The sequence below is a fragment of the Gobio gobio genome, assembly GCF_949357685.1.
Source record: "Gobio gobio genome assembly, chromosome: 6".
NCBI classification, from domain to species: domain Eukaryota; kingdom Metazoa; phylum Chordata; class Actinopteri; order Cypriniformes; family Gobionidae; genus Gobio; species Gobio gobio.
The window spans coordinates 33797619-33812213 of record NC_137102.1 but is presented as its reverse complement, the minus strand read 5'-3'; the positions used below and the strand labels follow the sequence as shown (position 1 = coordinate 33812213).

Genomic DNA, 14595 nt, shown 5'->3' with positions numbered 1-14595 from the left:
TTATGCCTGGATTGTGCTCTTTGGTGGCATTTTGTCTCTTCTCATTACTTTTTTTCTTATTTTAATGAACGCATCTTACTGAATGTCAAATGTGTTTTGGCGATGCCTCAGAAATAAGCTACTCAGAGTGTTTATAACGATAGAGAGCAATGCTAAATTAGTTTAGACTTATTTTTAACTAATTTGCTGAAATTTGTGAAAAATATTTTGCTAATTAAAATCTTTTTAGACTAACCCCTACTCTGAGCACCTTTCAGAGGTGTTTTAGGTCAAGTCTCACTCTTTTAATGTGTGTGTGTGTGTGTGTGTGTATAGCTTTGCTCTTTGTATTCCTATTGGCCTGGGTTAAAATATTAATATGTGACAAAGAACATGCCGTTGCCTTCAAATTGCAAGTTATGCACAGAGAATCATGTAATAATTGTAAAAGTAAAAGTTGATTAATTTAGCATGGCTTGTCCCCTCCCTGGCTCTGTAAAGGTTGAAAACCCTTTAAGTGGTCATGACATAGTTTTTTATTTATTTATTTATATATCATGTTATTATTTTAATGTGTTCTTTGGGGATCACTTTTAATAATGTCTGCACAAAAAAACAAATATATATGCAGGGGAAAAAAATTTCAACCCTCATTTCTGTCTGAAATTATCCATTTTTAAGGCTTGTCAGTAACAAACACTGCGCCAAATTAAGATATTGGTGGCCATTGTTATGATTGGCTAAAAGTATTAAAAAGTATTAATAATTCTCAACTCGTGCACTCTGGTTTAAATGGAACGCATAACATCCGGCTGGTGTGTCGCATGTAAAACATTTTAATGCATCAGAGCTCAAATCGGATCCGAAAATTCTGCATTCACAGATAGTCAGCATTAGCCCCTGTGAGTGACTATGAGTGACATTCATAGCAAATTAATGACTTGCGATCCATCGGCTGCCATTTGTCGTGTGCAGTGGAAACATGGCTCAAAGGGATAGTTCACCCAAAAATTTAAATTCTGTCATTACTCACCCTCATGTCGTTACAAACCCGTAAGACACAAATGAAGATATTTTTGCTGAAATCCGAGAGCTCTCTGACCCCCATAGACTGCAACGTTATTACCACTTTCAAGGCCCAGAAAGGTAGTAAAGACATCGTTAAAATAGTCCATGTGACTCCAGTGGTTCAACCTTAATGTTATGAAGCGACGAGAATACTTTTTGTACACAAAAAAATAAATAAAAACAATGTAGGCAAAATGTCAGATAATCAACGGAAAGCCAGTGGGCGGGACCTATCGTGCGATGATGTGTAACTATTTGCTCTGGAGACTATCATATATGCAAATGTGTTGGCCCATGTGACGTCACAGATCCCACAATATCAGAGCCGACGCCAGCCGAGCACTGATGAGGGGGCGTGTGAAATACTGAGAGGGGGCGATGATTACGTTCATTGCTGCCACATACATATTATTTTTTCCACTCAATCATATTGTAATAACGAGATATGTTGTTAAAACAATATATTTTTCTCGTTAAAATGACATATAGTTTCTCCTAATACGGACATGTGATGTGTACAAAATTTGCATTTATCCACATTAGAGAATTTGTATAGCCCATGTGCCTTTGTCACACTTCCATGTTTGAAAAGCAGAAGCAAGCTCAGTGTAAAATAGGCTATTCCGCTAGCCTGGTTAAAACCAGACCATTCTCAGTAGTGACTGAGTTATGGTCTGGCAAAGCTTCATAGACAAATCATTTCCAAAGGGGCGTCACCAACGGGCGTCGCTCAAATGCCTCTGGGCGCAATTGGATAGACCTAAAACCAATCAGAGCGATGAGGGAGATGACGTAGCCTATGCAGAGCGACGGAGAAACATCTACTCTGGCCGTTTCTCAATATGCGTTTTTGTCTGTACCACTGTCTATGGTCTGTACTTGTGTTCTCAAATAGGAAATGTCTGGTCACCTTACCTAAACCACATATTAATGTTTAATTATTTTTAAAATGTAAACGAAAAGAGGCAGGGTGTTTTATACTTCGTTTTATTATAAATATATAAGATAATGACTGTAGGCCTAACTACGCGTTGCCTGAACCACATGTGTGTGGCTAATATGTTTAAGTTTTTGTTTTGTTTTTTTATGAAATGAGGCAGTGGTGTTTTATGACATATTTTGTACGCGAACTTCTGACTTGCGTGGAGAATGAACTCCCGATGACGGTAATAGTTAATATTTAACATATTATAGCCACACAAATGTAGTGAAGGCAATGCATATTATCTTCAATGCATGTATATAACAAAACGAAATATTTAAAAAACCCAGACTCTTTTCGTTTACATTAAAAAATAAAAACATGTAATATGTGTGCATAATATAGGCAATGATTATCACTGTAATACAATGAGATATGACATAAAACAAAATCCAGTCTCTTTTTGTTAAATGTTAGTTTAATGCGTGATCAATATCCATTTTAAAAGTATAAGTAAAAGGTATAAGAAGCTATACAATACATAAAGCAATTCAGTCAAAGAAAGTCAGCGCTAGGAGACTACAACGATAAAGTTTAATAGCTTACAAATATAAAGTTATGAAACTTCACTTTGCCCTCAGACAAAACGATCTGTCAGGGAACAAATTATAGATTAATGAGAGCAAAGATCAGCCGTTAGATCTACACAAGACGAATCATATCTTCACATCAGAGCCAGCGGCTGATGGCAGAAGGACTGGCCGAGGAAAGGCGCCTCTCGGTGGGGTTGAGCAATTGAGCGCCGCTGGTTCACTGGAGCTCACAACTCCCGAAAACGGCAGATCAAATTTTCAAAAAGGCGCTCTCTTTATAAATAAACCACAGATTTGAGCTTTAAAAACAACTACATTCTCGCCTGAAAAGGACTTAAAACTATATTTTGTGAAACATTAACACTACCAGAGGGCTCTCGCTAAGACAAGCAAGCTGGTATATCAGACTTTTGCCGAATCCAGTCGGTAAGACAGCGATAACATCTTTTTTTAGATATGAAGGCTTTTAGTGTTGTTCTTTGCTCTGGTTTTAACGGAATGGGAAAGTTTAAATCGCTTAAAACAGCCGCGATAGCTGATAGTGATGTTCCACTGCTGCATCCATCTTTGTAGTCAGTGTACAAAATCTGCTTCACTGTCGCTGCGCTGTCGTCATCGTGTAAAGCCCGCCTCAACGTTTCTGATTGGTGCCTCGATTTCTGGGGCTTAGAAATGGGTTTGAATGGGCTCTTTGCCAGACTACTTGCAGAGCAAATCTAAATTTGCCGGAAGTTGTCTGGGTTTTCCCAGGCTACTATTCCGCTGCCTGTATCAGTGGCAGTGCCCATAGCACGAAATTGTAATCATTTATTGATGTAGCCTAGCCTACAGTTTTTAACAGTTAGCCATGGGTAACAGATGCCATTGACCGCTCATGATTAGCCTCAGTGGCGTAACTTATGGCAGACCCTGGTGCAGCCACAAATATCATAACTAGCCTATCTAATAGGCCTACTGTAATTAAGACATATATTCAAGAAATGTATTAAAAACAGAAAGACGGGCTTACTCAAAGGCCGCGGAAACAGGCCAGTGGGTTCGTTACGCATGTCAATAGGCCTACATTCCCGACGATCTTGGTTTGCTTCTTATTTATTAAATATACAGCCATTTAGTTGACGAAACCTTGCTCAAAATTAAAATACGATTTATAGAAAACAAAATTCACTTTAAAGAAAGACTTTCCACAGAACAAAACTCAATGAAGTCTCCAGGCATATTGCACATCTTATAATGAAGTTTTTCTCATGCTGCTCACTTTTCATTATCAACATATGAAAAAAAGAAAAAGAAAAAAAAGATGTGTATATATATATATATATATATATATATATATATATATATATATATATATATATATATATATATATATATATATATATATATATATATATATATATATATATATATATATATATATATATATATATATATATATAAAAGGCTAATATTTAAACATAGGCTAACTGTGAAACTAAATAGGCTACGTACGTTTTCTTTAACCCTCTGTCCGACGAAAGCGCAGACGCATTCTTAAAAGACAGATTCTTTTATGACAGCAGAAACAACTCACACTCCGTCATTTTTAGCCATACAGATAAGTTCAAGACATAATTATAAACTTTAAACTGTTTACTTTTATTTGTGTAAACTCACAATACCAAAGGCCGTGGATTCAGGGAACAGATTATTTTGCATGCGCTCCACTCCAAATGCGGTCTTCATTTCAATATTAATTTTGTTTATTAAATGCAAAGTTTTTAATTTCAAAAGCATTTCTAAATTCAGTTCATATTTCCAACAAACGAAATTACAAGCCAAAATAACGAAATGGTAAAAAAAAACTTTGAGTTACCACCATGCAAATTCAAACATTCGCCCTTCTCTCCCTAAGCGATGACTAGGCCTACAACCCGACAGGAGAACGGCATTTAACTAAATGTTCTAAATACATATGCACATAGCATAATAATAATAATAATAATAAACAAGTACACAACTTATAATAAAATTTGTTTAGGCTTTAAAATATATATTGTTTGAAGACTCATGAATGGCACTATAATTTTATGTTTGTTTTACATTTATATTTTTCATTCTTGTTATGAATTTCGTTACATTTAAAGGATTTGTTGTGAAAACAGCCTAAAATACATGTTGATAATGTTTGTAAACATTTCGTTTTTACCAGTATTTTTAATAGAATGCGACTGACACCAGTGCGATTTACCTGGGTTTTTTTTTCTCTCAACAACTTAAGTCTTACCCAGACAGTGCGCAGGTGCGACTCAGTGTGACAAAGGCACATGGGCTATATAAATTCCCTAATGTGGATAAAGGCATATTTTGTGCACATCATTATACAACACATGTCCTTATTAGGAGAAAATATATGTCGTTTTAACGAGAAAAATATGTTGTGGGGTGGGGGAGAACGCTTAATCATACGGCCGGACCAATCAAAATTCGACTTTGCCTAACAGACTTTCCTTTACTAAAATATTGCTTTTTAAGATTAATATTCACTCTAGGAAGAAAATGCAATTGGCAAATGTTATTTTTTAAATAGAATATTTTATCATTAAAATTCATGGTGATCTGAGGGGGCGAGAGAGTCTGGGTGAGGGGGCGTCGTAGGAGGTTTTATGCTCTGAAACTTGCAGGATTTTTTAATGGTACAGACCTCTTATATGTCAAAAGATCAAGACAATTATGACAAATTTCTTTTTTCCCTCATGTTTAATTTATCCAAATGATTTAATTTATCCAAGCCTAAAATTTATCCAAATTGATTTGAAAACTTTATAAAATTTGTCACAAGTCAAAATTGTTGACATTGAAAATAAAATATTCCCAAAAGAATGAATATATGTAATTATTGGGAAATCGGTGTCAATACCCAGCCGAATGAAGCACACATGTTCCTGTATGTTGACTGTGTACGGTTGGTTTAGCTATTTGGTTTACCGGCAGCATGCTTACTACAGAATGATTGACATTTAAGCATTCACACTCAGTTGTGGTCACACAGTTTATGCATGATTTTTTTAAACAATTCTTATGCGACCTATCTGTCTTCCTCACAACCTTTCAAACCAGTAACATTTTAATTTAATTGCATCATAATTTGGTTGATATTTCCAGAAAAGGGGCAGAATTACATACTTGTCTTGTCACTTTAATTTAATGATAAAATCATTAAGCATTGAGCTAGTTACAAATACTGCTTTTAATGTGATGCATATTCCTGGGTTTATTATTCAAAAATTCAGTGTACATCATTCCAAAGAAAAACATTTAGATGTACTGTAATAAATTGACATTGCATATTAGTTCCTTTTAATCAAGACAAATATCTAGTAGCTGCTGTTGTGTTGTTTTGAGCGATTGTGTCTGTTATTCCACAATTTATGTGGTCCATGTGAGCTATTATAGTCAAAATTGATTGAGTAATCAGTCAAATATCTATTTAGCCATTGTTTTCTAACATTCACAATCACATCAGGATCTGTTTAGGTATGGGACAACTCATTTTCACCATCTAACTAATTTTTGATCAATAAATTAAAGGCCTGCCCTTTTATTCTTGTTAGTTTCCCTTAACAAAACAGCATGGGATTTTACAACTACAACCCTGTGATGCAGGCAGTTGTTTTAAAGTGTACCTGGTTTACGCATGTTAGTAAAAGCTATTTAGTTTTTGTAGATTGTGTCACAACCTTGGTTTGTATTCCCAGTTGTTTTACTGCATGTCTCTTTCTATTGCTTGTTCAAACTCTGACTTGGATATAATGGATTTTATTTGTTTTCAGAATCGAGGCTTGAAGGCTGGCTCGCAATACCTAATAGGGCTAATATAAAAAGATATGGCTGGAAAAAGCAGGTAAGGCTTGCATGAAGAATTATATATTAAACTACTATTGCCCATTCATTTAGACATCCACGACCTGCTCTTTTCCCTCCTTTTAAATATTTTTTTTTGTTTCCCTCAGTATGTTGTGGTGAGCAGTAAAAAAATTCTCTTTTACAATGATGAGCAAGACAAGGAGCAGTCCAACCCCTCTATGGTACTAGATATTGAGTAAGTATTCTGATGAATAACTATCCATGGATCGAATTATCCATGTTAACTGGCCCCTTGATTTATTCTTGTATGTCAAATGTATTGATTTCCCTTTTCAAAACAGCAAACTTTTCCATGTACGTCCTGTCACACAAGGCGACGTTTATCGAGCTGAAACAGATGAAATTCCAAGAATATTCCAGGTCAGTTATTTAAATTTTTTAACTCTTTCCAAGAGTTTTTTAACTAGTGGCTATTGTTAACTACAGTTCCGCATAGTATCAGCTACTGACGCAATCTCGAGTGAACCGAAATCGAAAGGGAACGTCTCCAGCTACTTGCTTATGCTCGATGACCTGAGATGAAGGAACGTGATATTGCGTAAGCTGACCGCATTATTACTGGAATTCGGCACTGCTTTATAGGCAGAGAACCCACAATCAAATTAGGCACACTCAAACTCATTGGCCAGTGTTTTACACTGCCGTTTTTCAATTAAGCTTCAGTATTTTTGGAAAAAGGTGTTTCCCCATAGTATCAGCTACCGACGCAATGTCTCGTACCCTCATCTCATTTAACCGAGCGTTCATAAGTAACCAGATACATTTACAATTTACACAGAACAAGATTTTTTATCCTCATGTTTCATGTACAAAGCCCAAATCATAAAATTTATGCAATTGGCATGATTCTATATGTAAAACATCAGTAACAATGTTTCCTTTTATATAAAAAGTGCTATAACATGTGCAATATGCATGTATGTTAATGTCTCAAATTGTTGTTTAGATCCTTTATGCTAATGAAGGTGAGTGTAGGAAGGAAGTGGACATGGAGAGTGTTCCTCAGGGTGATAAGGCCAACTGCTTACCCCACAAAGGCCACGAGTTCATCCCCACCCTCTACCATTTCCCTTCTAACTGTGAGGCTTGCTCCAAACCACTGTGGCATGTGTTCAAGCCCCCGCCAGCCCTGGAGTGCCGCCGTTGCCATGTAAAGTGCCATAAGGACCATCTGGACAAAAAGGAGGATGTTATCGCCCCTTGCAAAGGTGTGCCACAAGCAAAACAAGGCTCTTTTTTTTTTTTGTTTACTGTTTTTTTTTTTTTTTTTATACATTTATAAGGTTTGACTGAAATGTACATCAATTGTAGAACTGCAAAATTTTGAAAATGTAGTCCCAAATATTGATTACAACATGCAAACATGAACGAACAACTATTTTGATATTGAGTTAATCTCTTAATAGTTAAAGGTGCTCTAAGCAATGTCACACGTTTTTTAGGCCAAAATATTTTTTGTCACATACAGCAAACATCTCCTCGCTATCCGCTAGCTGCCTGTCCCCTGAACACACTGTAAAAAATCACCTTCTCTGTAGTCCGCGTAAGCTCCACAAACTGCAACAAAAACAAACGTGGTCAGTCTGCACCACGAAGCACAACAAAAAGGTGCTCCAACCCCAAATCATTCTTGTCGGCTTTTGGAAATTGATAAATGAATAAATTATTAATACCAATAGCTATTAATTAAAGGTGCCCTAGAATGAAAAATTAAATTAACCTTGGCATAGTTGAATAACAAGAGTTCAGTACATGGACATCACATACAGTGAGTCTCAAACACCATTGCTTCCTACTTCATATGTCAATCTCGTTTGTGAAAAACACCACGGAAAAACAAGCGAATCTCAACATAACACCGAGTGTGACACAACTGTCGGGATCATTAATATGTACGCCCCCAACATTTGCATATGCCAGCACATATAAGGCCAAGTGGAACGGCACAGCCGAATCATCGGGAGTTGCGTATCTGCAGGTTTTGTGAAGAAACAAGCGTGATGCGAGGACAGCGAAAATGGCAGATCAGGGAAATAAATGTTATGTTCCAGGCTGTGCAGGGGACGTGAGGACTTTTCATACCCTTCCCACAGAACAAAACAGTCAACAGGCATGGTTGATGTTTATCTTTAACCGCGACAATTTAATTCAAAGTTGTTCGTTTGCTCTGCCCATTTCACTATGGACAGTTTTTCTAACCTGGGACAATATCAAACAGGCATCGCTCAGCGTCTGATACTGGAGAAGCGGCAATTCAAACTATATTCCCGCTAGAAGTAAGTAGTGATTTTATCTACTTATTGACTGTCTAAACAATTCCTTATTAAATTGAAAGTTTCTTAGTGAGACAACATTAACGATAATATCCCCCGTGTTGTTTAGATCCAACGCAAGATGCTAGTACAGTAGGAAACTCCAAATAGCATACATAACAGTATGACAAATGTCAAAGGTTAATATTATTTCCTGCCAGTGTTGTCATATAAATCTACAAAATACAACCTTAGATACATATGGCAATCCTTTTTGTCTGATAGAATTATAATTTAGCCTATATTTCATCAACAACACATAACTCAGGAGCTAACTATGTTAGTTTAGATGCAGCTCACTCGATCCTTCTAGCTAACGTCACCTTCTCCACCAGGACATCACTATCCGTTGAAACGATAGTCATTTGACAAGGCATCTAGTCAATTTGTTAAAAAAAAAAACTGTACTGTACAAACAACATATTTACGCGCTACCCAGTTCGCTGTTTACAGTTCGTGAATCAAATGGAAGAAGCTATCATTGTAAAATCATAAGGTGACGCATTACAATGATTAAAATATTTTCACAATGCTAAAAACAAAGTTGTGACTGCTGACGTTATGCGTTAACGTGTAAAGTTAATGTTATATGCTAGTTCACATGTAGGCTGAAGTATAGTACTGACGTTACGTTTTGCAGGTCTTACTATAAATAAAATACTAAACTTACCACTCAGAAGCGTCCATTTCCTATCTCAAAACAATTGGTTGTTCCTCCAAATCTGCATCTTCGTCAGAAACGGGATCAAACATCCAAATGCATAATTTTTCCATTTTCATGACAGACAGTGTAGATCTGTTTGTTGTCACTGAAGCTACTGAAATCAGCCACGCAGTGAAACAGCCAATCAGAGCAGAACTCCACATTAATATTCGTGACCATTCCAAATAAGGCAAAAGCAAACAATTTAATTCTAGGGACAATTTCTGGGGTTGTAAATGGACCTGTAAAACCATATCTGGACAATTTTTACCCATAAATATACCCTCTATGTAGATATCAGAGAACAATTTAAAATATTGTTTCAACTCATTCTAGGGCACCTTTAAGCTGAAGAGAACTACCTTAAAGGGGTACTTCAGTGCTGGGAAGATGAATGTGTATTTAAACTGGGTCATTTATGTAGTAGAAATGTGCAATTATTTTTTAATTTGGTGCCTTCTAAACTGAGAAAAGACAGAAAATTTATTTTTGTCTAATGTGTATGAAAGACAACAACTCCCAGAATGCACTTGCTTCGCTGCCCAACGAGACCACTCCCAAAGCCACGGCCACTGGTTATCACTTGCCCACCATGACAGCCCCCACCGTTGTTTTGATTTTCTTAGTAATAAAATAATTTTGTTCAGTTAGAGAACAGACACTACAATTAAAAACTGGACGTGTCTTTTCAATTAAGTGTGAGTGAACCGAACGAACGTCACGGCACAAACGCAGCTGGAGTCAGGTTTCATTCATCACGAGAGCGAAGAGCTGAGCAGAGCTCAGGTAAGCACGGCAGTCATTCACGACGTGTGTCCAGTCTGGCGCGTTTTCAGTTCATGCCTATGGAAGCTTAACTTTCATAGGAATTCATTGAAAAGTTAAAACACTCGATTTGCTCCGCACTGCTCCGTTATGAATGCCCGAGCCGAGCGGCTGTACGCATTTACATTCTGTGAGTAAGATCCCACACCTATGGGCGGGTTGAAAACATGCAGAACTATCTCCTTCTACTGGCTGTAGTCTCTAGCCTCTGGGCAAAAAATCCTCAGATGATGCAAAATGACGATATTTGCGTCTGAGGATTTTTTCCAGAAATAAAATGCATAATTCTCTCGTCTCAGGGGGACATGAGGGGGGAAAGTACTACCGGGTTACTACTGATACAAAGCTTAATGCTAATCGCTGAAGTAACCCTTTAACAAACACACAATAACAGTCACAAAAACGTAAAAAGAACTGTCCCTGTTTGTTGAATGTCCATCTATAACTATTTGAATCTAAATCTGACAAGGTTTCATCGTCTAATCTGTTGTTGTTTACTTTCTTTTTACTACCTCTTGCTACTTGGTCTTTTCTGTGAACGTTTATGGGCTGATTTCGGCGTTGCCATTGTCTGCATTTTCTCTCAGGCAGAGAATACACAAAGAACGTAAAGAACGCGGCAGCACGTATCACATAGTGACAAATTCACATCGACCAATCAGATGTGGTTTTCGGCTTCAAACTTTCGCGGTTGGTTAGTTCTACAAAGCAAATGCCCATATTTGGATTAGATAGCACTGTGTATGAGACTGAGAGCTTTATAATGATACCAGGCATGACATGTTTCTGTGAATGGAGACAGCACTGGAGCTCGCGTTAGAATGCTAATTTATGGTGATTTCGGGTAGAAATATAATGAAATGACCACCTTAATGTGAAATGTGGAATTTTTTTTTTATTTTGACATGAAAGCTTACATTTTAAGGAAGCAAACTGGCCCAAAATCTCAAAATTGACCACTGCATGAAAAAACAATGTTTTCACCTGCCGTGTCTTTCCAGCACTTACTGATCTTTATTTTATATATAATAACAAACTTACCATTTTTCTCACACAGTGTAAATTAGTTTTATGATGCATCTCTCTTTGCTACTGTTTATCCCATAGTTTTACAGGGTTCGCTATTCTGCTTTATCTTCTCCATTAAGCCCAGTCCATAGCATCTTCTGGGCAAGGTCCACGGCCTGCATGTATTCTGGAACAGTGTTTCTTTGGTCATCCATGTGATCCTTGGCCTCCTGGGTTGAAACAGAGGGTTGTTCTTGCCACAGAGCTCTTGTTACGGCTCTTGTTAGAGCCGTACAATCGGAGGCATGCTTTCCTCATATTCTCCATGATAGAAAGTAATTCCAAGCCTTTGAGACGAATCTTGTCTATCAATGTTGATCCAGGTATGTCAATCAAACTCCAGGTATCTTTTGTATGTTTAGCCTCGTTCTGTTTTCACTAAGAAATTTGATGTTGAAGCGCAGAGCAGGTCACCTCTAAAAGCATTGTTTGCCTACAAGAGTGTCGAGTGGTGATTGCAAGTCAGTTTTCACCATGTCTATGCAAAGGATGAACAGAAGGGGCGAGAGGGCCGAGCCTTGGTGAACACCGACAGTGATGTTTAAAGGTTGTGAAAACCACACTAGTTGGATGTGATGGCAGTGATGTTTCGAAGGTGTTGGTCCAGTACTTGTATAATATCTTTTGAGCAGCCGATTTGTGCAATAGTTGCCCTTGCCTTTCCTGATTGGCACAGTTGTGCTGGTTGTTTAGGTGCGGGGGGCTTGTTCTCAGCTATGACTCTTAATTTGGTAAAAATGCTGCTCCACACTCTCCAAAGGCCCCTTCACACAAAGATTCCGAAAAATACACGACTAATGTGTCCCGGGATTTGTCCTGGGATCATTTGATTTTGGTACTTTCACACTGCTATTGATTTTCTGGTATCTGAGTGCATTCACACACATCCCGTAAAGATCCCATAAAGACATGTGACATCAGAACCATTTCTCGCATCGTATACCATACCACTAAGTTAATTTCAGCTTCAGCGTCATCACTACGACACACCCCTTACGCCATTGGTCCGGCCTTTTGTTCACACAGGGCGCGGTCTGGGACTGATCCCAGCAATGTTACTAGGTCCCCATCCTGGGACATGTTTGCATTCATACAGAAGGCAATTCTATGGCAGTTTTCTGGGATCAACGCTCTGTGTGAAAGGGGCTCAAGCATCTTCCAGATCTCAGCTGGTCTGTTGCCTGGGCCAGTCCACTTCGACTTCCCATTGTATATCTTCCCACTGGACTTCTTCACCTCCATAGTTGTAATCAATGAAGTGGGTCCAAAGGTGGGCTTGGTATTAGCGGGTGTGGAAATTCGTTTCAAATGCCGGCAAAGTAAGTCAAACCATCGTCGCAGGATAGCTGATGGGTCTCGCAAGTCCTGGTTGTCAGCCCCTATGATTTTCATGATATGACCGATATCTTGGGTTGAATGGTGGTGGAACTGGTGGTAGATGTTTTTTTCCCGTTCAGCCTTTTGCACTTCTTTGGTTGTTTGATTGACAGTGAATTTTACTGGTAAATGCGGATTTGAAAAAAAATTAATAAATAGGTAACCGGTCCAGTTTGCACAAGACCTCTAATCAGAAAGTTACATCTACAGCAAAGACTGTATGTGGAAAATGGCTAATGACAAAGCATCTCACAACAACACTTATTTTGTTCTTGTCCCTCAGTTAATTATGATGTGACGTCAGCTCGAGACATGCTGCTTCTGGCCTTGTCCCAAGATGAGCAGAAGAAATGGATTGGTCATCTCGGCAAGAAGATTCCCAAGACTCCTCCTTCTACCTTCTCAAGGGCATCCCCACGCACAATGTCCACTCGCTCCGTAGCCAACCAGTCCTTCCGCAGGAACCCCAAAAGCATGCCGGGCAAGCCAAGGTAACTACAACCATTCAGCCTCAGACTAATCTTAAATCACATTATGCATTTGGAGTAGAGAATAGGATTTTCAGTGCAGTATAGTGTTTTAACCAGAAAGCCTTCTCTCTGGATTTGATGACAAGTCATATTTCACTCCAAAAGAAAGAAATAATAAAATGTTTGTCTTTAGGACAATAAAGACAATTATGCACAAATTTCCCCCATTTCTCATTACTGTAATGTAGTGATGGGAAAAAAAATGTATGAGGCAACAATACCGTCTTTCTGCAGTACTAGCACATTATGGTGTGATCCATTTAGTAGTGATCATTCCTATGTCCTACTCTCCTAGATTACTTTACATTCTACTGTAAGCATGTTTTTTCTTCTAAATGCCATTCAAAGGTATAATTTATGCCGTTTATATTTGATACATGAAACTCGCTGAGTGAAGAAGTGCAGCCTATTAGACATGATACTGTCTTTTAGGGCTATGTCAGTCAGCATTCTTTCTGCGACTAATACATTTGTGTTTGACTAACATTTAGTCAAATATTAGGGATTAGCCCTAGTTTAATGCACAGCTAGCTGTGGATTATCCCGCTTATACCATGGTCATTTGCCAGCATTGACCAAGTTAAAGCTGTTTTTGATGTTTGCAGCGCAATATTTGAATGGAATGGTAAAAATGATGGTTATTTTTGTCATCTAGCATTCTGTCAGCTTTAAATCAGATGCAGAGATAAAGTGTGGTAATATTACATTTATTTGAATTAATTAATTATAGCATTTATTTGAATTAATTATCCAGATAGAGAGAGCTAGAGAGAGAGAGAGAGAGAGAGAGAGAGAGAGAGAGAGAGAGAGAGAGAGAGAGAGAGATAGATGCGTGTGTGAATGACTTGTGTCTGTGCAGCAACTCCCTACTAAAAATGCTTTGAGCTTAATTAATTCAAAACCAGGGATGTTACCCTCTCATTGCTGAGAAATATACAGCAGTGATTCAGTAGCAAAGATATTTTATTAATAAAATCCATGGAGCAACATTGATTCGTTTCTGTGCTCCTGATTTTTTCCTGTGCGCGCAGCGCGGTGTCTCTGTGTGTGAGTGATGTATACATCACACCAAGCTGAAATTATGGCTTCCCCAACGAAAACCTTTATGATGCTGTTTTTGTGATTGTTACTGTAACACTGCTTTCAACGCAATCTGTATTGTATAAAGCGGTATATAAATAAACTTGACTTTAGATACAGTATGGAATTGAGAAATGGGTGAGGGAAGTGCTTGATTTTCATGAAAATAATCTTAATAAAAAAACAAAAACAAATTATCCTTAATAATTTTTTTATATATACTGTATATATT

General features: G+C 37.7%; 1 protein-coding gene across 3 annotated transcripts in view; it reads left to right on the top strand.

Annotated features, from left to right (window-relative positions):
- The window catches only part of rock1 (Rho-associated, coiled-coil containing protein kinase 1), a 216025-nt gene that overhangs the window by 196778 nt on the left and 4652 nt on the right, over positions 1 to 14595 (top strand). For 2 of the 3 annotated variants that reach the window (XM_079819469.1, XM_079819468.1), the window contains exons 28-32: positions 6375 to 6445; positions 6555 to 6643; positions 6750 to 6828; positions 7415 to 7676; positions 13037 to 13244. In XM_079819469.1, the coding sequence (XP_079675595.1) occupies positions 6375 to 6445; positions 6555 to 6643; positions 6750 to 6828; positions 7415 to 7676; positions 13037 to 13244 (709 nt within the window). The remainder of the gene's footprint in view (positions 1 to 6374; positions 6446 to 6554; positions 6644 to 6749; positions 6829 to 7414; positions 7677 to 13036; positions 13245 to 14595) is intronic. The other variant, XR_013816703.1, reaches the window with a different exon arrangement.